The following is a 24,363-nucleotide window of genomic DNA, read 5'->3' on the forward strand; positions in this document are numbered from 1 at the left end:
TGTGTGTAAATGTATGTATATATAGGAATATATGTATATATGTATTTACTATGAAACCAGTTATTCTCAATAGATTTGAATTTATCAATGAATCTAGTTGAAGACAGTTTGGATTTTACAAAAATGGAGCTTTTAATTTTCTACCAGTAAGTAATAGTAGCCAACGTTATCCTTTATTATCAAATACTTAATATGGCAAGAAATAGGCATATTTTAAGAATGAAATATACCTGAATCATTATGGATTTTTCAACTGTAACATAACAGGAATGATTAGTAGCTCTTAAAATGCCTTGTGAAATTTATTTGGCCATGATTAGTTTTGAATACATTGTATTCCAGAAATAATTCTGAAATATTGCCTATAAGCATTTCCTAAGTTTAAAATAATAATAAAAATAATAATAAATATACAAATGAATTTAAACTTAAACTACTTAATTTGAGTTGGTTAGGACCCAGGGTTTTTGATAAAGTGAAAGGTTAATATAAAACTTTCAGACTCTCCAGCATGTGGCACTGCTCCCTAGATCCAAAACCAAACTAATTCAGAAACCTATGGACAGACAATATGGTATAAAGGAATCACAAAAACAGAATGCAAATGACCTGCTACCCACGACTCCTATAGAAACTAACTTTAAACGTTTCTTTGAACTTGGAATTAATAGATGATATACTTAGAAATTTAACATATCTGATGTTCTCAAACTTTCCAAACACATTTGTCTATCTGGACACATCAACAAATATAATAAGCTTAAAAGTAAAATAATTTTGGAAATAATTTATCTCACAATTTTCTAAATCTCTACATATTACATTTACATATTTAAGATGACTTGTATTTTATAGTTATTATAAGCACAATTACATTTTATAGTTATTAGAATTATATATGTCAAATTTAAATATTTTATACACTTTACATAAACATGGATGTATTGAGAGTGCCCTCCTGACTAGACAACCTATTTCCAAACTTCAAAAAATAGGCTTAATTTACTATACACTTATTTTTATAAATGTATAAATTTATAAATAAGGTTGCATGCTTGATGGTCTCATCTGGGCTAACATGGGCAGAAGATTTGGGAAGCAACACAGTTTATATAAGAGAGTTGAGACCACAGCCCTAGCCCTATGTGGTAAACACTTCTAAGGATGATGCTACCTAACTCTGTTGATCACACTGGAACTTTTATTCTAACCCCTCAAGTTGTTGATAACAACTATAATTAATCATGTTTATGATAACCCTTTTCAACTTTTGCATCGTGTGAAAAGATAGAAATCTACATTTCTAGAAGGAACTAGCTCCCTCCACTATTGATTCATCAAAGCCACTCATATCTTTACTGACTCAGTGGATCATTCATTCTTTTCACAGATTCTGGCTCATAAGCAAGAACTCAGAGGTCAGTACATTTGTAATGTTGTGAAATACTCCCTTTTGTGAGAATGAGAATTTGTTTTTTTTTACTTCCTGCTCACTGACAGTGACACCGTGACCACAGGAGGCTTCAGACATTAGGCAGAGATGAATTCACAGCAAAGGGCAGAGCAGACGAATTTTCCTACAGCAGTTTTCTGACTTCAGTGCTCAAATTCAAAACTCAAAACTTCAGTGGATTTTCCAACACCGGCACATAAAAGTACAAAACTCACTGGCCTGGTATTTATAACTCTCTTTGATTTGGTCACAGTTGTATCTATCTTGCTTTTTAATGTGTATGTATATACACATTGTATATGCTTTTTAATGTATATATATATATATATATATGTATACATATGCATTGTATATACACACACATATACACACACACATCTATATATGTCCTGTTCACACTCTGAATTGTTTGTCTTTCAAAATATAAATTACAGCTTCTAGGGTTTGTTCATATCAACCCTTCTTCCTGAAATGCCCCTGTCGATTCCTATCGGAATTTTAACTATACTACAAAACTGAACTCACATGCCCCATAATCGGACTATTTTAAACAAATATATATTTACAACATCCCAGGCATGATTCTAGTAACATTATAAACATTAAAACAAAATCTCAAAAATTCTCAAAAAAATTTTAAGGGAAACATATCATGTGCCTCGTTTTCCAGGTGAAGAAACTGAGGCCCAGGGAAGTTGTTGCTTTCTAAGTAAAGACAGAGAGATATTTATCCCAAGTGCTGGCATCAGATCCATGCATGTTAGCATTATATTTGTTGCCTCTCTATCCGTGGTGTGAATAGATCTTATATGTTTGCAAAATGAGTCATTTCTAGTTTCACGTGTTTTCTAGATTCCAGGATACTTATGAACAAGGAGTGAGTTTATTTTTATATTCTTGACAACATGCACTGTGGTTCCCAATAATAACTAGTTGAATAAATGAGTGGAGCATAAAGACAGTAGTTCTTGAAGAGTAGTTTTTCAATAATTTTCTGAAGATATACATTTGAAATTATTAGCTGGTGGGTGATATTTAAAACTTTACAGTGTGATGAGATCCCTTAAAGAGAGAGTATGGATGGAGACAAGAATCAGTCTAAAGACTGAGACCCAGATACTCCAGTATTTGTTTGGGCGGGGGGGGGGGGGTCGGGACACATTAGAAAATAAAATTTGCAAGTAACATAGAAACTAAAAAAAAAAAAAAAATTCCAAGGAGGAGAGGGTTATTACCTGTTTTATTTTGCGCTTACAGGTCATATAAAAGCAGAAAAGAAATATCCTCTTGAATTTAACAATAGAGATTTTAAACTTACTAGAGTATTTGTAGGTAACATTTGTAGTGTATGTAATGTCACCCAGGGAGAAAATAAAAAATGAGAATATGAGAGAACATAGGACAGAACCTTTGGGAATAGCAATATTTAAGGATTCAGTGAAGAAAGAGAAGGCTGCAAAGTAAACTGAGCAGGTGGGATCAGTAACGTAAGAAAGAGACAAGAGTTTTGATGAGGACGTGCGTGAGTGCAACAGTTCTTGAGGAGGACGTGTCAAGAGACTTAATTCCCACTATTCCAGGGGGAAAATATCATCCTCGCAGTTTACCATATGGTCAAATTTACTCTTTAGAAATACGTAATTTTTAAGTTATTCACAGCTATATAAATAAAATGACAGTGCAAAACAACTTCACTAGAATGTGGCAAAGAGAAATTGTACTGGACACTTGTTAGGAATGGCAAGGAAGATGTTATTCAGATTATTGCAGTAAAGATCAAGACCATTGCCATAGGGGAGACAAATGAACTTAACTCTGTTGAAACAAAGTTCAGGAGAGTTTTTAAACGCTGGGCTGAGGTAGGGAAAAAGTACTAGAGGACATGTGTGGGGTTGGCCAGTGTGATTAGGCCAGCTGTGTAACGCTCTTAGAGAAGTTAGGCTCCTACCCTCCCATAGACACTGCAAGATAGGAGTCCTATCTGATTGACATTTACCTTTCAAAAGGATGGTTTTCAGGCTTTTGAGAAAGACCATGGGCATCACAAAATTGGAAGAGTTTGGAAGATTTATTCACATTACAAAGGGGCATAGAATTTGCAATGAGAAATTGTCTCCTGCAATTGGTCAGAGAAAATGAAGGTCAGGAGCTTCTACTCAGGTAGAAACCTGTCTAAAATTGAGTCAGTCGAAGGGGAATTCTATGGTCCTCTTGGTCAAATGTTAACAAAATGTAAACATGCCAAATACGTATTTGTCAGTATGTAAATCTTCGAGGAGTTTAAAATATCCTTTACAGCTCATATTTTTGTTGAAGAAAGAATGGCTATCTTCTTTGCTCCATTATTGCAAAGCATTTAATCTTTAGATTTATAAACAGCAAATATAATAATCAATCTAGTTAAAAAGAAAAATCCTATTGCATTCCCTTACTTCCGGTGACATTTAGATACATTCTGCCTTCAGCAGTTTTCCATTTGCAAGATAAATCAAGTAGATTTTGGTGCAAAACATTTATAAAAGATGAAAAAATACTCTCACATTTATTTTTAGCAAAACAGAACAGCCCAGATTCTTATCGCAAAATATCGTGTGATGAAGTCCTTCCTGTTGAGTGACTAAAAGGATGATTACTATATTTTTCCTTTATCCTTAAAATCATATTGTTCATTTGCTGATTCTTGATTTTGAGAATATTCATCTGTTTTATCTTCATCTGAAGACTCCGTCTCAAACCTTTTTATACATGATCAGTTTCACCATCATCTTGAGTCTATAGTGCTGGTTTCTGCTTTTGGTTTTCATCTTCTATTCACACACTACTGTGAAATTACTTCCTCTGTCAGTTTTTTCTTCCTCTAGCATTATGAATGTAAAATGAAAAATCTTGAATTTTCAACTGTTTTTAAAGGAAAAATAAAATCAAACTGGTGTATCAGTTTTTTGATATCTTTTTGAATGATGATGTAATACTTTAAGCAAAACATTTAAAAAGAGAAAGAAGAGAATGATGCAGTGGGGAAGATTTATTTCGTTATTATATCATCCTTCTAGGCCATTCATCTTACAAGGTTCATGTAAGTCTTTTAAAAGCACATTAAGAGAAATTTATGAGCAATGATGAAATGATTTGTAAGATGATGAAATAGCGTGATGCTCAAGGCATAGAAAGGATCTTATCAGTGAGTTCCCAGAATGTATCCTAGATTTATAGAGTGTGCCCATTCAGTAACTGAAGGAATGATTAGTTTACTTATTTAATAATTAGTTAATATTTCCTTATTATCAGGAATACTTCCAAGAATTAAAAAAGTGAAATAGCAATCTTTAAAAATAGGTAGAAATGCTCAAAAAGAAACTCAAATGCTAATTTTGATGCAACAGACTTTAAAGGCAGATTAAGAGTTGAACTTTTCTAAGGAAGAAAGATACCCATTAGATGTAGTGCGCGGAGTTCTTGTGTGACTTGCTCAGCTGTATGAGAAATCTATGACATGCTATACTATTTATAATTTTACAGATGTGTATATTATGCCTCAAAAAGTTTATTTCAACATCATATAGCTTATGAGTGAGCAAGGATTATAATTTGTATCTATCTCCAAGAAGGATGCTTATTTTAACTATGCCCTGATAATTATAAAGACTAGCCATCCTTATTATTTGCACAGTACAAAAACAAATAGAAAAAAAGTTTTCTTTTTAATTTTTGTACTAATAAATTAATTAAACCTACAATTTTAAGGGCAAAAATAAAAATGAAACCAGAATGACTGACTCTCACCTCCTTTCCAGGGGATGCATAGCTCAAACTCAGAATAAATCACACTGGTTAGTGCTATTTCATAATCAGTGTCCTTTAAGGAGGAAGGCCACAAATCATCAAATAAATCAGGGGACTCATAGATGTCACTATCAAATTTAGAAGTTTATCCAAGGTCTATAAGTATCTGAAAAAAATGATACACAGCATGGCTACCTATAATGTTCCTCCACTCCAATCCAAAGGGAATCCAAAATTCCTCACTTGCATTGCTACATATGCTGTGGTTTATGAATTGAAATCAATGTACAGATTATTTGAGTGCTGCCAAAATATCCAACAGTACCATAATTTTCTTCCTGATATACAGGGGGTGATGCCTTATTTAGTGGGTGGGTGTTAGGTCTATCATGGCTCCTAGATTGTCATTGTTTGTACCATGTTTCCTCAGATGTTATATGTGGAATCAGACTGACTTGGGCTCAAATTTCTGGTTTGAAATTTACTTGACAGGCTTCCTTCAAGTACAGTCAAAACTGAGTACCTAATATCAGTATGTACCTCCCAGAGTGACATTAAAAACTTTCAAAAGTACTCTTAATCTCTTACTCATTCCTAAAACTTAGATAGTAATATGTGAACGTTACAACTTAATGGAATAAGCTCTCAAAAAATATTTGCTTTAAAAGATAATAAAGCATATCTTGTGTAACTGAAATGGTTTTTATGCAGACAACATAATTTTTAATTTAATGGTGCCTATAAGCAAAATATTAAGAGCATTCTGTTTAGACATTCAGAGGAAATGCATTTTACTCTATTTAAAAATAAGGAATAAATAGTCTATTAATAAAATAAGAAACCGGCTACACCATCAAAACACAAATTGGGAAATATACATGTCCCATAGTATGCATTCTTGACTAAGCCAAGGGAAGATGCAGAAACAGCATATACTTCTCCAGATAGCAAACAGGAAATTTGGGTGTGTAAGCAGAGAGGAAAGAATCTCTTCTCTGGACTGAAGAATGAGAAGTCAATGCAATGTAGAGAAAGGAGGAATGAAATATAATTTAGAAGATGTTGGGGGAGGGAATATAAAACTTCATAATAGCAAAACCTGAGGGAGGCTTTGTGCCAAGGAAGATGGAATTTGGTGTGAATTTGTTTATATTAAGCATCCCAAAGTGAAGGTCCCTCTTTCTTTCCTATATTCTCTCCTTCCCCACAACAGTTTTTACAAAAGAACAGGCCTCTCTGATGCTCAAAAAACCTGGCACCAAATCGTTTAAGATATGCATACATGTGCTTACCCACATGTACACATACACAAATAGAAACAAAAGAAAAAAATGTAAGCAGTCTACATCACAAAGAGAATTATAAATGGACAAAGAATGGTAAGAAAAATAGATCTTCAGACATTCGTTACCAGTTTCTATGTACTTTAGATATGACCTATTAGTCTTTGATTTCTTTCTTCATTTCTGATACAGCAATATGTTCTAGGCTTTGCCACTTATTAATTTACTGCTTTCTGGTTTCACATTCATCCTTCAGCACCTCCTTAAAAAGTACCTTTTCTGTGATACTGTGATAATGGATTGGTCCCTTTAGAGCATTTCTCTTATTGTGAATGCAGTGTTGAGCCTTGTCAAAGAAGGGCATGGAATGAACATTGAAGAAGGAAAAGGTCCTCTCTTCCTGGTCCTGCATGTAGCATGTTGGTTTTTGCCTTTCTCATCCTTCAGGATTGGTCAATGTGAAGATGCATGTGGTGCTTTATCCAGCCACAAGTAAAGCCCCTAACGTCCCAAGGGCACATTCCCTCAGCAACCATACAACTCCATCCCAGGCCTGGTGAGGTCTTGCAGCCGTCCCAGTGTGGACGCTGTGAGCTCTAGACCTTGCAACTGCAGTGGCCTCCCGACTCCTGCATTTCTGTCCACCCACACACTTGCACCCGGAGGATTGTTCTGCTTGCCTGGAGAATATGGACTAGCTCTGGCCAGGCAACCCAGTGAACTCCTTTGTCCTGAAAACAAGGTGCAGCAACCACACATTCCCCAAGGAGATCTAAGGCTTGTCTTGGGGAGAGGGCCTCCCTTCCACATTTGTGTCTTCGGATAATTCCATTGAACTTCCGAGTACTCTTTGGAGTTCTCATTTCATCTTTATATTTACTCTCCTATTATAGCTTAATAATTCTTTATATTAATATTCCTCCTTTTAAATTACTGTGTGCTTCCTGTTCCTCAGTTGGACCCAGACTGATACATAAGCTCATCTTTTATATTTTCTGCCTCAGGTTTGGAAGCAGTCATTTTCCTAAAATTTGTGATATTTTAGTAGAATATTGCAAAAAATACAGATGGAATGGTCAGTAAATAAAATTGGGATACCAATCCTAGAAAACCAAGAAAAATCCTGCTTTCTCTTTCTCTCTTGCTCTCATTTTATAGATCTCCTGTTCTCTCTTTTGTTTTCGATAATGTGGAAGACCACTCTAAGGGAAACTCCGAACACAGTTTGTTAACTTCTTGTTTATTTTCTTCAGTTATTTATAATTAAAGTACAGTAGAGAAACACAGATATGATAATTTTTCAGAAGGTTTTCTTTAATTAGAAATATAAGTATTCAGAGGTAACTAATTTTCCCTCAAATTGCAAATGATAACCCCACTCATCATTCACTAGTTGGGTTAGTTCTGTCATATGTGTGTGCATGTGTGCATAAATGCATATACATATGTGTACAGCTATGCAAAGTTATGGCAAATAATGCTTTTTTAAACCAAATACTTAAATTTCTAACAGAGACATAAATCCTAGGAGTAGTAGAGAACTCTCTAACCTTAAATATGATTGAATTAATATGGACACTATTTAAAGGTAACAATACCAAAAAGAGAAAAAGATCTTCAACATTAAAAGCTATTCTAGAAGACAAGGAATGCAAAAGCAAATTGTACAAAAAATACAATGCTTGTAAGCAGTGTCAAATTTAGTAAATCTTTTCAGTTGCATACAAATCAAAACTACAATGAGATACCACCTCACACCTGTCAGAATGGCTAAAACTAACAACACAGGAAACAACAGGTGTTGGCAAGGATGTAGAAAAGGGGGAACCCTCTTACACTATTGATGGGAATGCAAGCTGCTGCAGCCATTGTGGACAATAGTATGGAGGTTCCTCAAAAAAAAAGTTAAAAATAGAGCTAGCCTACAGCCCAGCAGTTGCACTACTAGGTATTTCCTCAAAGGATATAAAAATATTGATCCAAAGGGGCACATGCACCCTGATGTTTACAGCCACATTGTTAACACTAGCCAAATTATGGAAATAACCCAAATGTTATCAACTGATTAATGGATAAAGAAGATGTGGGATGGGCACCTGGGTGGCTCAGTCAATTAAGTTTCCAACTCTTGATTTTGGCTCAGGTCATCATCTCAGAGTCATGAGAGCCAATCCTGTATTGGGCTCTGTGCTGGATATGGAGCCTGCTCGAGATTCTCTCTCCCTCTGCCCCTCCCTCCCTCTCTCTCAAAAAAAGAAAGTTGTGGTAAATAATGGAATATTAGCCATCAAAAAGAATGACATCTTGCCATTTGCAATGACATGAATGGAGCTAGAATATTATGCTAAGCAAAACACGTCAGAGAAAGACAAGCACTGTATGATTTCACTCATGTGTGGAATTTAAGAAATAAAACAGATGAACATAGGGGAAGGGGGAAGGGAAGCAAACTGTGAGAGACTCTTAACTGTAGAGAACAAACTGAGTGTGGAAGGAGGGAGGTGGGGAGGGGATGAGCTAACAGAGTGACAGGTATTAGGAGGGCACTCCTTGGGATGAGTACTGTATGTTAAATATAAGTGATGAATCACTAAATTCTACTCCTGAAACCAATATTACACTATATGGTAACTAACTAGACTTTAAATAAAAACTTGAAACAAAGAAATCTTTTCAATTACAAAGCTATATTCATATACTTTATACCTTTTTGGCTTTATCAGTAAATTTTAATTAAAAATAAAGACAAAAAATAGATGGGGAAATAGCTACTGCAAAAACCTGAAAAAGTCACTCTGTTATTAACATACAATAGCACTTGCTGTTTGATGAGAAATCAGCTTAACAGCTGGTTCCTTGGTAGTAAGTGATCATTCAGAAATACCATGAGAGAGCTTGTCAATGAAGAAGTATTCAAGTGCTTTGAAGCCATTACAGGTGACACCTTAATTATTTCTTAACGTGAATGTGTTCTGTAGGATATGTTGATCCTATTGAGTTTACCCAAACCATTTTCTATAATATGCTTTCCTAAAAATTAGCATAATTTTTATTTTTTATCAAGAAACCACATTCTATTAAATAGTCTTTTAAAATAGAATATTTATTGCTAATACTCTTACAGAGTGAGCATTTTCAATAAATCGGCTTATAGAAAACATCTTTAATAAGTTATTTATGGGTATAGAATTACTAACAAAGTAAGTATGTCAAAATGAGTATAAAATAAATCGTGAGCATGTAGGTGATCATAATTTAGAAATAACAACCACAGTAAAGGGTGTTAGGGGTGCCAATTACCTAATAAAGTACCGTAAACCCAATAAAAAGAAAAGCAGTCTTTGCAATCGGCTCCTAGATTATTAGAACAACCAGATTAATGAGTCTTGAAGTCACACAATTTGAGGCAATTAGATTCAGAACAATCAATGTTACTCTCTAAAAGAAACATTCTCCTTCATTACCTTCATTTTGGCATCAAGATTATCAGATTTTTTAAATTTGTATTTGCAAATAATTAGGGCAAAACACTTCGAATTGTGAAACTTGTTTTTTAAAGCCCGTGATGTGACTATGTGTGTGAGATTTTATAAGATTGTCCGTGAGCTATACTGATTCACTTTTTATAATATAAATCTATGAATAAGTGGGGAGGCCAAAAGTGTAGCATTTTAAAACAATCTAAAATTTTCCAAATGCATTTCAAAAAAGATCTGTATGTCTTAAAACAATGTTCTATTATATACAGTATTTTTTATTATTGTAGATAGAATTTTGCTTGTTTCTTCCCAAAATGATAATTTTCATTCTTTTTTCAAAATGGTAATTTCTTAATGACAAATTTATTTGGGGATAATGGACACTGCTTGAATGCATTAGAAATTAGAAATCTATGGGGTGCCAGGGTGGCTCAGTTGGTTAAGTGTCTGCCTTCGGCTCAGGTCCTGATGCTGGGGTCCTAGGATCTAGCCCTGCATCAGCCTCTCTGCTCAGTGGGGAGCCTGCTTCTCCCTCTTCCTCTGCCTGCCACTGTGCCTGCTTATGCCCTCCCTCTCTCTGTCAAATAAATAAATAAAATCTAAACAACAACAACAAAAAGCCCTCCCAGCAGCTTCCTATTAGGATGCTTGGGTGGCTCAGTTGGGTAAATAATATGCCTTTGGCTCAGGTCATGATCCCAGGGTCATAGGATCAAGTCCCACATTGCTCCCTTGCTCCGGGGGGAGCCTCCTTCTCGCTCTGCATGCCGTTCCCCCTGCTTGTGTATTTATTAACTCAATCTACTCTCTCTCTCTCTTTTTTCAGTGATATAATCTACTAAACTTCTAATTGAGTCTTACGCAATACAAAGCACACAGCTTTCCAATGATAAGGGTGTATCTGTGTGAATGTGATGAATTTACCTCTTTACCATTTGAGAAAAATTGACAGAATAGGAAAATAATTTTTGTCCCCTTTACTATTCTTTAAATGTTGTCCTCGTTTTTTTATATGTTTATTTTGTCCCAGTTTTCAGAGACAGAAAGGGTCCTTTAGAGAGGATTGCAACGAACATGTGTTTTCTGGTATTAATTTGGGGGCGTTGTATGGGTTAATTGGTATTCTTCATTTTTGTCTAAAAATCATGTATGTAGAAAACCATGGGTGTTAATTCAAATATGTTTCCCCTCGTTTAGGAATCAAACATCAAAAACAACAATAAACAACAATAACAAGGATTGCCTGGTACAGTTACAAGAGAATTTTACTATCACCCACATTTCCCAGATTAGATGATAATCTAACCCCCTGAATACCAGTCTCCTCATTTGAGAAAGATATTTTTGCCCTATCTTATAAGGATTTAGTAAAGATAAGATTCTATTAAGTGAGAAAATGGGTAGAAGTGGCCTTTGTTAAAAGTTAATTTTGTTACTTGTTAAAATTAACCGTTAAGAGTAGTCTTACAAGTTCTTAATATGGGGCTCATTCCCTTCTAACGGGATTCTAAATGAGCTACAAGGCGTGTATGTACACCTGACACTGCACAGACACAAAGCTGTCAGTGCAGATAAGGGTGGGAACAGATTAATATTTTTATCCCATGCTTAAAGGAATCCATTACTTATAAAAATTAAAAAGTTACAAACTTCAGTATAAACATTAATTGAGATTGGGTTTTGTTTTCTTATTGGGAGTTCTTATTTTATCATATAATTGATTTATTTTGATTGGTTTGAAACATATTAAGTTGTTGCTTCTTAAATTTCTGGAGCCATAACTCAATAAATTGCATATGCCACTTTTTTTTCTGAAGTAATTAAATACTTCCTTCTTTGTTGACCAGATTATTTAATTTCAAAACTGTTATTTGTAGTACAAGAAAAATGATAACTTTGAGTATGCAAATCAAAACAAAAGAAATAATAATTAAATCAATAAGAGTAAAAAAAAACCCATGCCTTATAATAAAATATTTCTGTGTTCTAATAAACTTGAAAATCTGGATGACATGAAAACACTGCAGAGCAAATGCAAAGATAGATATCAATTCTCTAATCTTTTCAGCAAATTTTGCTGGAGCAATTGGATATTCATAGGGAAGAAAGAGAAAACTCCACCTAAACCTCATACCTTACACAAAAGTTATTTCCAAATGTATCATAGATTCATACATAAACTTAAAACTATAAAACCTTTGGAAGTAAACACAGGAGAAAAACCTATTCTCTGTGACTGGACAGAGTTCTTGGATATATCGTGAAAGGCCCAATCCAGAACAAAAAGAAAGTATTAATTTGACTTTATAAAAATTTATAAATGTGTAAATCCCTGTTAAAAGGATTAAAGAAACAACCTACAGGTTGGAAGAAAAAAATTGAAAACTAAAGATTACTCAAAGGATTTGCATCTGGGATATTCAAAGAACTCTTAAAACTCAACAGTAAAAAAAATAAATAATCCAATTATAAAGTGGGCAAAAGACATGACAAGACATTTCACTGAGAGGTTATACAGAAAGCAGAAAAGTACTTGAAAAGATGTTGAACATCATTTGTTATTTGGACAATGCAGTTTAAAATTACAGTGAAGTATTATGACACACCTACCAGAATGGTTAGAATAACACCACCCATGGACATCATCAAATGCTGGGAGGAGAGGAGGTGGAAATAAAAAATGAATAATGATTTGACAGTTTATTATAAAACTAAGTGTATACTTACCATACAACCTAGTAGTCACTCGTTTGGGCAGAGTGTCGCACACATGTAAGAGAAAGGCTTACATTCATATAAAAATATTCATGGCAGCTTTATTCATAATAGCCAAAAACAAAATAAACCGCATGTCAGTCACCAGAGGAATGATTAAACAAAGTGTTGATACATCTGTAAAATGGAATACCACCTGGCCATAAAAGGAACAGATTATCTGTACCTGGGTAGCACAGTGAATCTCAAAGGCATTGTGTTTCATGAAAACAACAACCCCCTAAACCGTACATGCTCTATGATTCCATTTACAGTACATCCTCCAAAAGTCAAAAGTGTGAGAGGTGGAGAAGGAATTAGTGGTTGCCAAGGAACAGGGGAAGGAGTGGGGATGTTAGGTGTGACAAGAAAGAGTAGTATGAAGGAGTTCACACATGTGACAAAAGTCTTCTGTATCCTGACTGGGTGTGGTGACACCAGTCTTTATATGAGATCAAACTGTTTGAGTTACACACACACATGCCAACACACACACACACACACACACACACACACACACACACACGTGGATGTAAGAACCAGTAAAAACTGAATAAATTATATTATCCATTTAACAGTATCTTACCCATTTCTATTTCCAGGAATTGATATTGTACCATGGTTATGTAAGATGTAACCATTGGGTTATCTGAAAGAAGTATTTAAAATGCTCATTGGACTGTTCTTGAGATTTGCTGAGAATCTATAGTTATTTCAAAATTAAAGTTCAAAATCATTTGCTGGAATAAAGCATAATAAAATGCAAAAGTAATGATGTAAAAAAAATAAGAGTAGAGATTCAAAGACAAAATCATTAATATTATTGAGAATATTTTAGGCCAAGAAATCAAAATTATTAGTGACTATTAATCCCCATGCTGTATAAACTTTCCCAAAGCATTCGAAACAAAGAGGGGTGGCTCCTCAAATTACTTTAAGTGGCTTTACTCATAGAAAAGTGACAAAATTAAACACCTGCAAACATAAACACAAAAAGATTATTAAGAATATGACTAAGCATTGTATGTAAATTATAATTAAAAACAATTTATGAACGTATTAAATGGTGATACACAGAACAGAAAGAAAAGTGTCTTTAAGGAGAAAAACGAAGCAATATTTTAAAATCTATTAATATTTTCCATTCTATCAGTGTCTCAAAGGAGCAAAAAGATACACATAAACGTTTTATTTGATGATGCTAAGAAGCCCTTTGGCAAAATTAAAACTTAAATTCAGGGTAACAAACAAACCAAGACAAAATGCAGCCTTAATAAATATAGGAAGAATAAAATGATACTACTGGCCCGCAAATCAATAGTCAAAATCTCACTTAATACAGAAACACGTGGGGTGGCACGCTTTAAAACAACGATGAGGTGCCTTCATAGTCTTCTGAAGCTCGGGCCCATACAATGATAGCAGAATACCTGTAAAAAAGCTACTGAATAGAAGGACATTTATTTGAGAAAATGCGATCTAGTGCCATACTGCCAAATAAATGTGATGGGACTTTAAATTTTCTTGAAGTCACATTTAAAAATATAAAAAATGGAGAGTTGGTGTTCAGCAGGTGTAAAGTTCCAGTTACACAAGACGGGTAGGTGCCGGCGATCTGCTGTGCCACATGGAGCCTGAAGTTAACAGTGTGGTTTTGTGCACTTAAAAGTTTGTGAAGAGGGTAGATCTCATGTTAAATGTTCTTACCAAATTAAAGTTTAAAAAATTTTTAAAACAATTTAATGTGTATCTGCACAATATATACAAAATGCTATCATTTTCACATGCAATACATTAAAAATCAGTAAGGAAGTATTTTGTTTTCTAATACTGTGAAGATCATTCTTTAAAAAAAAAAGATTATTTATTTGAGAGAGAGAGAGCACACAAGTGGGGGGAGGGGCAGAGAGAGACTCTTCAAGTAGACCTCCCGCTGAGCTCAGAGCCCAAGAGAGGTGGGCTCCACATAGGGCTCAATCTCATGACCCTGAGATCATGACCTCAGCCAAAACCGAGAGTCAGGCACTTAACCAACTGAGCCCCCCAGACACCCCACTGTGAAGATCCTTCTTGATCTTATCCCCCCCCCCCCCACAGGCTTAATTGCTGGACAGGATGACAAATTACAATGTGTCTATCTGCTTTGGATAGATAATACATTCATCGTAGAACATCAGAATGCCAGAACAGTTGCCCTCCATTCTGGAGAAAATCAGGCACTTCCTTAATGATCTGGATGGATAAACAGAATTGTTTTTGTTCTTAGTGTGTAAATGCCCCAGTTGGGGAAGAGAGGAGGGAGAGAGTGCTCAGTGGTTTGCAGAATGAGTATAATAAATGAGCTGACATTAGGGCAATTTGCCTTTCCTGTTTGGTGGAAATAGTTCTAATTTTTCAAATTAATGATTCCCATTATCTTGACTGCTACCAAATATCTTTTCCAGAAGTAAAGTATAATATCAGCGATTTTTAGGTTCTTTCATAATAGTATTCTAATGTAAAGACATTTACATTGCTCCATGCAAAAATTTTCTATTGCCTAAATTTCCATGATCCTGCATTATAATCTGGTTTTCTTCTGACCTTTCTTTCTTTGTTGTGTTCTGTCCTTTTATTATTTTTTTTCAAAATCACTCTCTTTGCTTTCAGTAACTCCTATGTCTTAATTAAAGTTCATATTCAAATGACTTCTAGATCTTTATGCCAGTTTTTCTCCTGTATTTCAAGCTGTATGCCCAACTAACTAGAGATTTCTATCTATATGACCTAAGGTTACACCAAATTGTCTTCCAAGCCTGCCCCATTTTTTTTTTTTTTCCAACATCCCTTGCAAAATTACCGTAACTCACCAAGTTGTGCAGGAAGGATGTGTGGACATCATCCTTAATTCAGTCTGCTCTCTTATTCTTCATATCTAATCAGTCATTAATTTTGTTGTTTCTACCCCCTAATGGATGGAATACCATTGTATTCCTGTAATCTGTCGATTTTACTCTATCCTCACTCTTGAGACCCTACCAGGGACCTAACACATCTTCTGGAGTGAACCATGAACAGTTCTGCTGAAAGACACTCCTGTAAAATCAAACTTCTCATTATCCCGTCTCACGGCCCACAGGCAAGGATGTGTGCACAGTTGTTGCTCATTACTTATCCTTATCGGCTAGGACTGAAGTCATGGCAACAATTTCCATGGCAGTCAGTTTTAGTGGTGGGACAATAGTCGAAAGAATATATTGTGTGTGCTCTTAGAAAGGGTGAAACGTTACTTTGACGATAACACCTTTCCCGGTGGGAAATCTGGAGCCTGGGAAACCGTATCTTCACCTGAGAGCGTGTTGTTGCCACCTTCAGTTTATGTAAACACTTCAGCAATTTTCCTATAATTTCTCATTAAAAAGAACTCACATTCTATAACTGTGATTGTTGTCTTTATAGATCACATCAGGAGCTTTTGAGTACAAACCGATTGCTCCCCTGGATCATGGCAACAGCTTGTTCACTAGATTCCCTATCTCCACATTCACACTAAGGATGTCCTCAGAATGAACATTCTAAAATGCAGATTTCCCCAGTCATTTGGATCATGGGATCCTAAATAAAAAATAAAATCATGTTTTTTCCAACTTAGAACTTGTCAGTGGACCTCAGTATAAAGTGCAAACTCTGTAACTTCCCTTCTAGAACATTCATGATGTCACCACTGCTCACCTCTGAAATATAATCTAATTTTTGTTTAGATGCCAAGTCCTCTGACCCCCAAATATTTAAGTATTATGTACTTTGGGTGTTTTATTCTGCACTTTTCTTCTTTACTTTAGGTATTATGTTCCTGTACCCCACTAGAATGTCAACAGTGGTGACAGAGACGCTTGGTCCTGGTCACTGTTGCACCCCCAGGACCTGAGATGGCTTGGTGTGCTCCAAATACCAATGAAATATTTGCTAACTGGATACCTTTGGGATATTAGTCAGATAATTTTATAATTTAATCTTTTTCATTTATAAATGATGATTTTACTTGAAATTTATAAGGTGTTTTAAAATTAATTTAACAAAAGAAATGAAATATACACAGATAAAAATTTAAGAAAGTAAAATTTTTAACTGAATATAAGTAGATATCTGTAAGTAAATGGCTAAACATTACATATCTATGACACTTAAATACATATATTTTGGTAAAAAAAAAAAAAAGTCCTTTTTAGAAACTTGGAGTATCTCGCTTCTGTCCAGACCATAATATTAAAATACCATGAGCTTCTCAACACTTTTCTCCTAATAACGTGCTAAACAAAGAAAGAAAACAGAAACTATACACCAGATTTTCTTGTTAGCTCTAATTCTATTATTGTATTAATTAATGCTTTGACCTTTTGAGCAGATATTCAACTGCCTTTTTGAAACCTTTATTTTATCTGAACAAGTCTAATTTTGTATCATTTCTTCAGTGGAGTGGTACAAAAAGTGACAGTCTTCTTCAAATTTGTTGACAATATTTCTTGACGATGGGAGAAATAATTCACATCTGTAGCTTGATGCAAGGTACAAATACCTAGAATAACTACATAAGCAGCAATTTAGATGAAATTTTAAAAATCCCTCCATGTAGTCTTTTATGGCCATTCTCACTTTTTGTTTAACATGTTTCTATTGCAAGAAATTGTTTATTAAACACATTCCAAGGAATTGACAACTTATATCAATTAATACCTCTATATTGATTTATAGCTCATATTTCCATGTAATGTAATCTTATTCAAAATTTATTCTCAACTAATACTGGAAGTAGATTTCATTGATACCTGCTGTTCAGGTAAAGAAACAGACTTAAATGTATTACCTGTTTGCTCCAAATCCACGTATGATACTTGCTTCTTTGCCTAGCTATCAAAAAAATTGCATGTTTAATAAAGGTCATACCTATATTTTTTGTGAAAATGAATGTTGTACTGATTTTTTAATCAACATAGTAATAATCTAAGAATGACATTTTAGTAAGCTGGCCCATTTGTGCCTCTTTTTTAAGAAAAAAAAGTCACAGTGAGAAGTAACTGGTAGACAAAATGATTATCTTTTTTCCCATGATTATCTTTAAAGTCAAATACTGTTTGTAGTTCCATAAAATGATCAAGTTGAAACTTATAAAACGGCCAGTGTTTAACTATCTTTGACGTAAAAAATGCAAATTTAATGTATTTCTACCTAATAATATATGATCTCTCTGCATTTCCAGTTTTCACATGGTATTCTTTGTATCTAGATCACACTTTCCCCATTAAGTCATATTTTTTACTCAAGTATTACCTCATTTACTCAATTCCACTTTGGAAAATCATTTCTTTTTCCTACATTAATACTCAGATTATTTTCTTCTTTTTTTTTCAACCATTATTTTTGGTCTGTATCTCTTCTATAGCAATTATATTACTTATTTCTCCGTATGTCTCTGTCTTTTATGAGACTTGGTTTTGTTGGCCTCTTGTCTAGCACATCCATTTCAGTATTTTTTGTATGCAAACTTCATGAACAAAAACGGGTCTAGGGCTTGAACAGTGTGCCTTGGAGGAATAGAAAATGATTGCCAGGGGCTTAAGGGTGGGGTGTATGGGGAAAGGCTGGTAAAATAGTATAACTTTCAGTTATAAGATGAATAAAGTCTAAGGATCTGATGTATAACATGGTTATCAACTATAGCTGATAAAACTCTTTGTATAAATTTGCTAAGAAAGTAGAACTTTTAAAAATGATAAATATGCAAGGTTTGGGATTTGGTAATTAATTACATGGAGAGAATCTTCACAGTGTATATGTATTTCAAATAATTACGATGCACATTTTAAACATTTCTCAATTTTATTTTTCTCAGTAAATCTGAAGAAAATGTGCTCTGGGGGCCACATGCACTACTCATTTCACACTCATGGTAGCATCAGCTTGCATTCAAATTCTGACCTAGCCATTTTACATACCTAGAATATTTAGGTGACTTGAAGCTTAATCTAAGTAAATAGAAAATGGGGACAATAATAGGATTTATTGCATAGGATAATTATGAAGTTTGGCTATGATAATATGTAGAAGTGGTTATTTTTAGATTTTGTAGGCTGTCACAATGTATTTCCATTATAGATTTTAAAGTGTTATAAATGGAAAATCACATGTATTGGTTCAGAAAAAAAATTGGACAAAATTCTACCCAGGACAAAGGGGAATTTAAAAATTTGAGCTCTCAGAATTTGTCATAATATAGCCATCCATGTTTTTCTACTTCGTCTCCTCTTCGCTTTTGATTTGTCTTTGCTGCTCTCAGCAACGTATCCGACAGTGATAGGCCCCAGGCCAGTATATGTAAGGAAATAGTTCAGAAATCTAATCAAGGCAACAAAATTTTTTCTTAGAATTTTATTTGAAAATTAAAACAAAAACCTTTCCGTTGTCACATGAAAAGGAAAAAATGAGCATTCCTAGTCAACTTTTGTGTTCGTTAATGTTGGCTCTTTTCTAGAAATTTGTGTTCTCAAGCACAGTGTACACGTTCAGGGCTAGTTCAAAAGAATTAATGGTACCTGCTATGTAACTGATTCTGTTATGTCATTGGCTTCCTATTTTGTACAGTGGCAAAACCTGTAAAGCATGTGGAAGTTCAATTTATAAAGCAAGTGTAAGCGGAGGGGTGTACTTTAAAAAGAGGCCCGGGTATTGAAACCTATGCATATTCAGTTTATCTGTACCTATAGAGAGAGTAATTTAGTTAATTAAAATTATTTAAAAATTTATACAAAGTCAAAATCTCACCAGTGTTCTTAAGCCTCCATACACAGAATGAAAACATTTTCAACCTTTAGTCTGATGCGTGTATTTAATACAGAAAGTCAGGTAATGAGATAAATTATTCCTTGTCTAAAAATCAAGACTATGTGTCAACAAGGTAAACATGAGATTTTACAACTTGCTATCAATCTTAATTAAACAAATACACATATTATGAGATTACACAAGTATTCAGGATACCATCTTATCTGTGAAATTCCCAACAAGACCACATTTTCATGAGGAAAACACCTTATAAACACGTACTGACAGTATGACAAGCACTTTGACAAGCTATGACATATAATTCTAAAAATCATTCCTAAAATGTAAGTATCTCCGTTTTTTAAGAATAAAAAACTAATAAGTAGCAGGGCACCTGGGTGGCCCAGTCAGCTGACTGTCTGCCTTGGGCTCAGGTCATGGTCCCAAGGTCCTGGGATGGAGCCCTGCATCAGGCTCCCTGCTCAGCGGGGAGCCTGCTTTTTCCTCTCCACTCCCCCTGATTGTGCTCACTCTTTCTCTCTCTCTCTGTCAAGTAAATAAATAAAATCTTAAAAAAACAAAAAACTAGTAAGTGGAAAAGCCAGCATTCAAAATATCAGTTTCAAGTCCCCCCCCCCCCCGCCTTCACCCTGGCTATTATGTTAATCCAAAATAAAAGCATTACCCTAATACAATGCACATTTATTACTGTAGGCATGGATTGAATGAAAATACGTTTTATTAGATTATTTAATTAACAGTATATGAATATGATTTAACTAGGAATGTGTTATAAGGAAAAAAATAAATCGATGTAGAGAAATAATGTACAAATTACATTCGTTTTATAAGACTGCATGTGGAGAGATCTTTGAGTATAACATCATAAAATTTGGATCTGTCATCTTGCAACTGAAGATATTTTTGTTTGACACATTGTTAAAAGCACTTTAATTCTAGAAAATTCAAAACAATAACTTCTATAATCAATTTAATTTCCAGAATTAATCACAATCTCACTATGTGATCTTGACAGCATATCTCCTTTTTGACAATAATGAACCACTTGACTGACACATTCATGTCTTGAAAGAAAAGAATTAAATGTGAACTGATGTGTTCATAACTGCATTACTTCACTTTTTTATGATCTGAAATAGAAATTTATTTGGTGAGGAACACTTTCGCTATAATCTTTATGGGTCAAAGGAAATCATGTACATTGCCCCTAAGCTCTAAATGCATTATTTCCTCAAATCAATTTGAAAACTCATTAGTTTAGCTAATACTTGAGTAAGACAATAAGTTTACCAACAGCTATGCTCTCAAATGAGCAGGGAGTGTATAACTTCAACAAATCATAATGGCTGCTATTCAGATAAGGAAAGGAGAAGAAGGGAAGAAAGGGGAAAATCAGGTCCAAAGGATGGGAGGAAATCTTGATTTATAGCAACAGTTATTTTTAGAATTTCTAACAAACTTAACTGATAGAAATCATTTCAGCCTCCAACAAGAATTTATTATGTAGTATCAAAACACTCTTTTGAAAGGGGCAAGTAAACTTATTTTTAACCTGAGAAAATATCTTAACATTCTCCCCAAGAGAGTTATCCTCTGCAATACACACAAAAATTTTGGTAAAGCAATTTTGATAAAAGCTAATACGAATAATGATAATAATCTTATAACAGTAATTATATTCCTGAATCAAAAACCAAGCAACCACTTTCTATTTTTTCCTAGATAATTCAGACCATCAGTGCAGTGGATAGAGATGAATCCATAGAAGATCACCATTTTTACTTTAATCTATCTGTGGAAGACACAAAGAACTCAAGTTTCCTAATCATAGATAATGAAGGTAATGCCATTCACTCCTAATGGCTTTTGTTCCTTTCTTTGAGAAATGTGCTTGATTTTAAGGGTATTTATAATTTTGCTTTTTATAAGGTTCTTGCAATATGATGATGTTGGGAAATAGAGCAGAGTGGCAGTGAAAATGGTAAACAAAACCCGAAGTCAAGTTCTGAAAATACTAGCCCCATTTCTTTCAATGAGAAACACTTTTTCAAGTCATCAGTGGCTACAAGACCTTGCAAAAACAGAATGACCCTGCAAATATAATGGCAGTACAGACACAGTGGTTCCTTTCATGTCCTTGTAAAATTCAAACTTCAATCCATGGGGAAGAAAATGATATATACTTATAGTCATTAGCTTGATCGATTCACAGATATTTGGAGTCATTAATTAGAAGCTATAAATATATAAAATTGGTTTAAGATTATTGTCCTTCCTTCAAAATGAAACAATTATATCAATCTAAGGACACAGTGTTCCAAAGGATTTTGTGTGGAGAGACAGAATATCTTCTCCTTCCGTACAGAAGTGGATTGACTTTGCCGAAAGCCCCTCTGTTCTTTTTTCTTTTGCTTCAGTAAAAGATTTTCTTGTCATAATATGAATCTATTTTAATTTTACTTTATATCTGAAAGATAAGAAACACCACAGGATTTATTACTCAAGTATCCATAGCCAAATACCTGCAGATGTCCTTCCATACACCTGATTTTAGGCTTCAATCTATGGGAGATCTTTTATGGGACAATAAATGGCAGGCATGTTCTCTTCCTTTTCTCCTTGTCAAACTTCTCAGTGAAGGAAACTCAGCTAAATTTAGGATAAAAAAATGCAAATATCAAAAGAAGAAATAAATTATAGCTTAGATTTGTTTGTATTAATATAAGTCACTGGGGCAAAATATGTATACTAAAACATAAAGAAAATAATTAATTTGGTTTAATGTTTGTGATTAAAAAATAATCTGATAAAATATGAATTGAAAAACGTAAACTCTCTTACCTTTTCAATCTGCCTAGTAAATAAAATCACAAGTTTTATGGGTTCCAAAGCATGATGGATAATTGTTTTAAAAAGATGATTTGGGAAAAGTGGTTGTAAGCAGACACACATTTTTGAAACACCTCATTTATTTGCATTTTACTGTTGTGTATTCTAAGTTTTGATTACTACAGAAAATATTTTGGGGGATGGCCATACAAAAAAAGAGGCGGAAATATAGGACTCAGACACAAGAAACTGCACTGAAAAAGGTTACTTAGAATATTTAGGGATTCAGGGGAAAACAACTTCAAAAGTGTCAAAGTATATATTGTTCATCTTTGTCAATTTTTTAAATGTTCTGTCTAGAAGAGTGATCAGTGCATGCTACTGAGGTTTAACTGTTACCTTAATTTTAAATAGAAAATGGGTTAAAAATGTCAACGTAAAATGAAACATCCCAATAGGATTTTTCCTACCATATAAAACTAATCCTTCTGTCTCATTAGTAAATAGTGATTTGGGATTACTTGCTGTGATACTGGCAGATGACTTTGAAAATCTTGTGTATTTATAGTATTTGTGAAAAGAATGAGTTCCTATTAGAAAAAGCACTATGTCATGAGTAAATAACCCAAATGAAACTCATACTGTCATCATAAATTTAATATCAGTAGCCTCTATAAAATATTGATATCTGATTAAAGAGCTGTTTTCTTTGTTGCACATTTACGTTTTCTGTTTTTATCAAAGACATTTTGGAACTGATTCATGTAATTCATCTAATTATGTAATTAGGGTTAGAGCAATGCCAAATCAATAATGACTTTTTGATTGGATTTTTTGACTTTTTATCAGAAATTTTTTCTTTATTATTTAAACTTACTTGATATTTCTATACTGTTGCCTGTAGTGCATATGACTGGTATGAATTTCTTTTATATTATTGAAAAATTATGCACATGGGTTTTTGTTTTAGATAACACAGCTGTAATTTTGACTAATAGAACTGGTTTTAGCCTTCAAGAAGAGCCTGTCTTCTACATATCTGTCTTAATTGCTGACAATGGAATCCCATCACTTACAAGTACCAACACCCTTACCGTACACATCTGTGACTGTGATGACTCTGGCAGTACACAGACCTGCAGGAATAAGGACCTAATGCTTGCCATGGGATTCAGAACAGAAGTCATACTTGCTATTTTGATAAGCATCATGATAATATTTGGTAAGTAGTGCTGAAGTGAACCTATCTTCATTACTGAAAATAATGTGATAAATATAAAAAATAGTTAATTCCATTTTCACAGCATGATATGGGTGTGTGTGTGTCTGTGTTAATTGCTCTTCTGAGTATGTTGCAATTCTTAAACCGTGGAGTAAATGAAAAATAGAGTGGCCATGCATTTCAAGATGAAAATCAAGGATCCCTGAATTCGGAGTATGTCGGCGTGTTTGCACATCTGCTTAGGAATGTTTTCGACACTGTGCATTGCAGCACATACAGTTATATAACAGTTAGTAATAATAATAGTGACCTTCTGTTGAGTGCTTATTAGACTCCAGGGTACTGTCTTGAGTGTTTATACACAGTATACAATGTGATTCTCACAATAACCTTATGAGGTAGTAACTATTATCACCTGCGTTGTATGAATGAAGAAAGTGAAACTCAGAGCGTTAAGTACTTTACAAAGGGTCATGCAGATATGCTAAATTTCCGTAAATGTACACAAGTCTATTCAACCCTGTACTGCAACTTTAGAGCCCTAGGACCACTGTGAAAGGAAGGAAACAGGTTGGAGGAATGCAGAGGGAGGGTTTTACTTGATCAAAGTGCTAAACACAAAAGAAATTTCAGAAAAATAGCTCCGTTTTCGCATAGATTTTTATTTATTTATTTATTTATTTATTTATTTATTTATTTATTTATTCAAGAGGGTGGGGGGAGAGAGCGCGCACAAGATGG

The 24,363-nt window shown here is 34.1% G+C and overlaps 1 protein-coding gene across 1 annotated transcript in view; it reads left to right on the plus strand.

The window, feature by feature from the left end:
• CDH19 (cadherin 19) overlaps nucleotides 1-24,363 on the plus strand; it is a 90,665-nt gene that overhangs the window by 62,722 nt on the left and 3,580 nt on the right. Inside the window, exons 10-11 of the mRNA XM_045790244.2 lie at nucleotides 21,294-21,411; nucleotides 23,371-23,622. Coding sequence (XP_045646200.1) covers nucleotides 21,294-21,411; nucleotides 23,371-23,622 — 370 coding nt within the window. The remainder of the gene's footprint in view (nucleotides 1-21,293; nucleotides 21,412-23,370; nucleotides 23,623-24,363) is intronic.

The sequence above is a fragment of the Ursus americanus genome, chromosome 19, assembly GCF_024610735.1.
Source record: "Ursus americanus isolate L20-20 chromosome 19, mUrsAme1.1.p, whole genome shotgun sequence".
NCBI lineage: Eukaryota > Metazoa > Chordata > Mammalia > Carnivora > Ursidae > Ursus > Ursus americanus.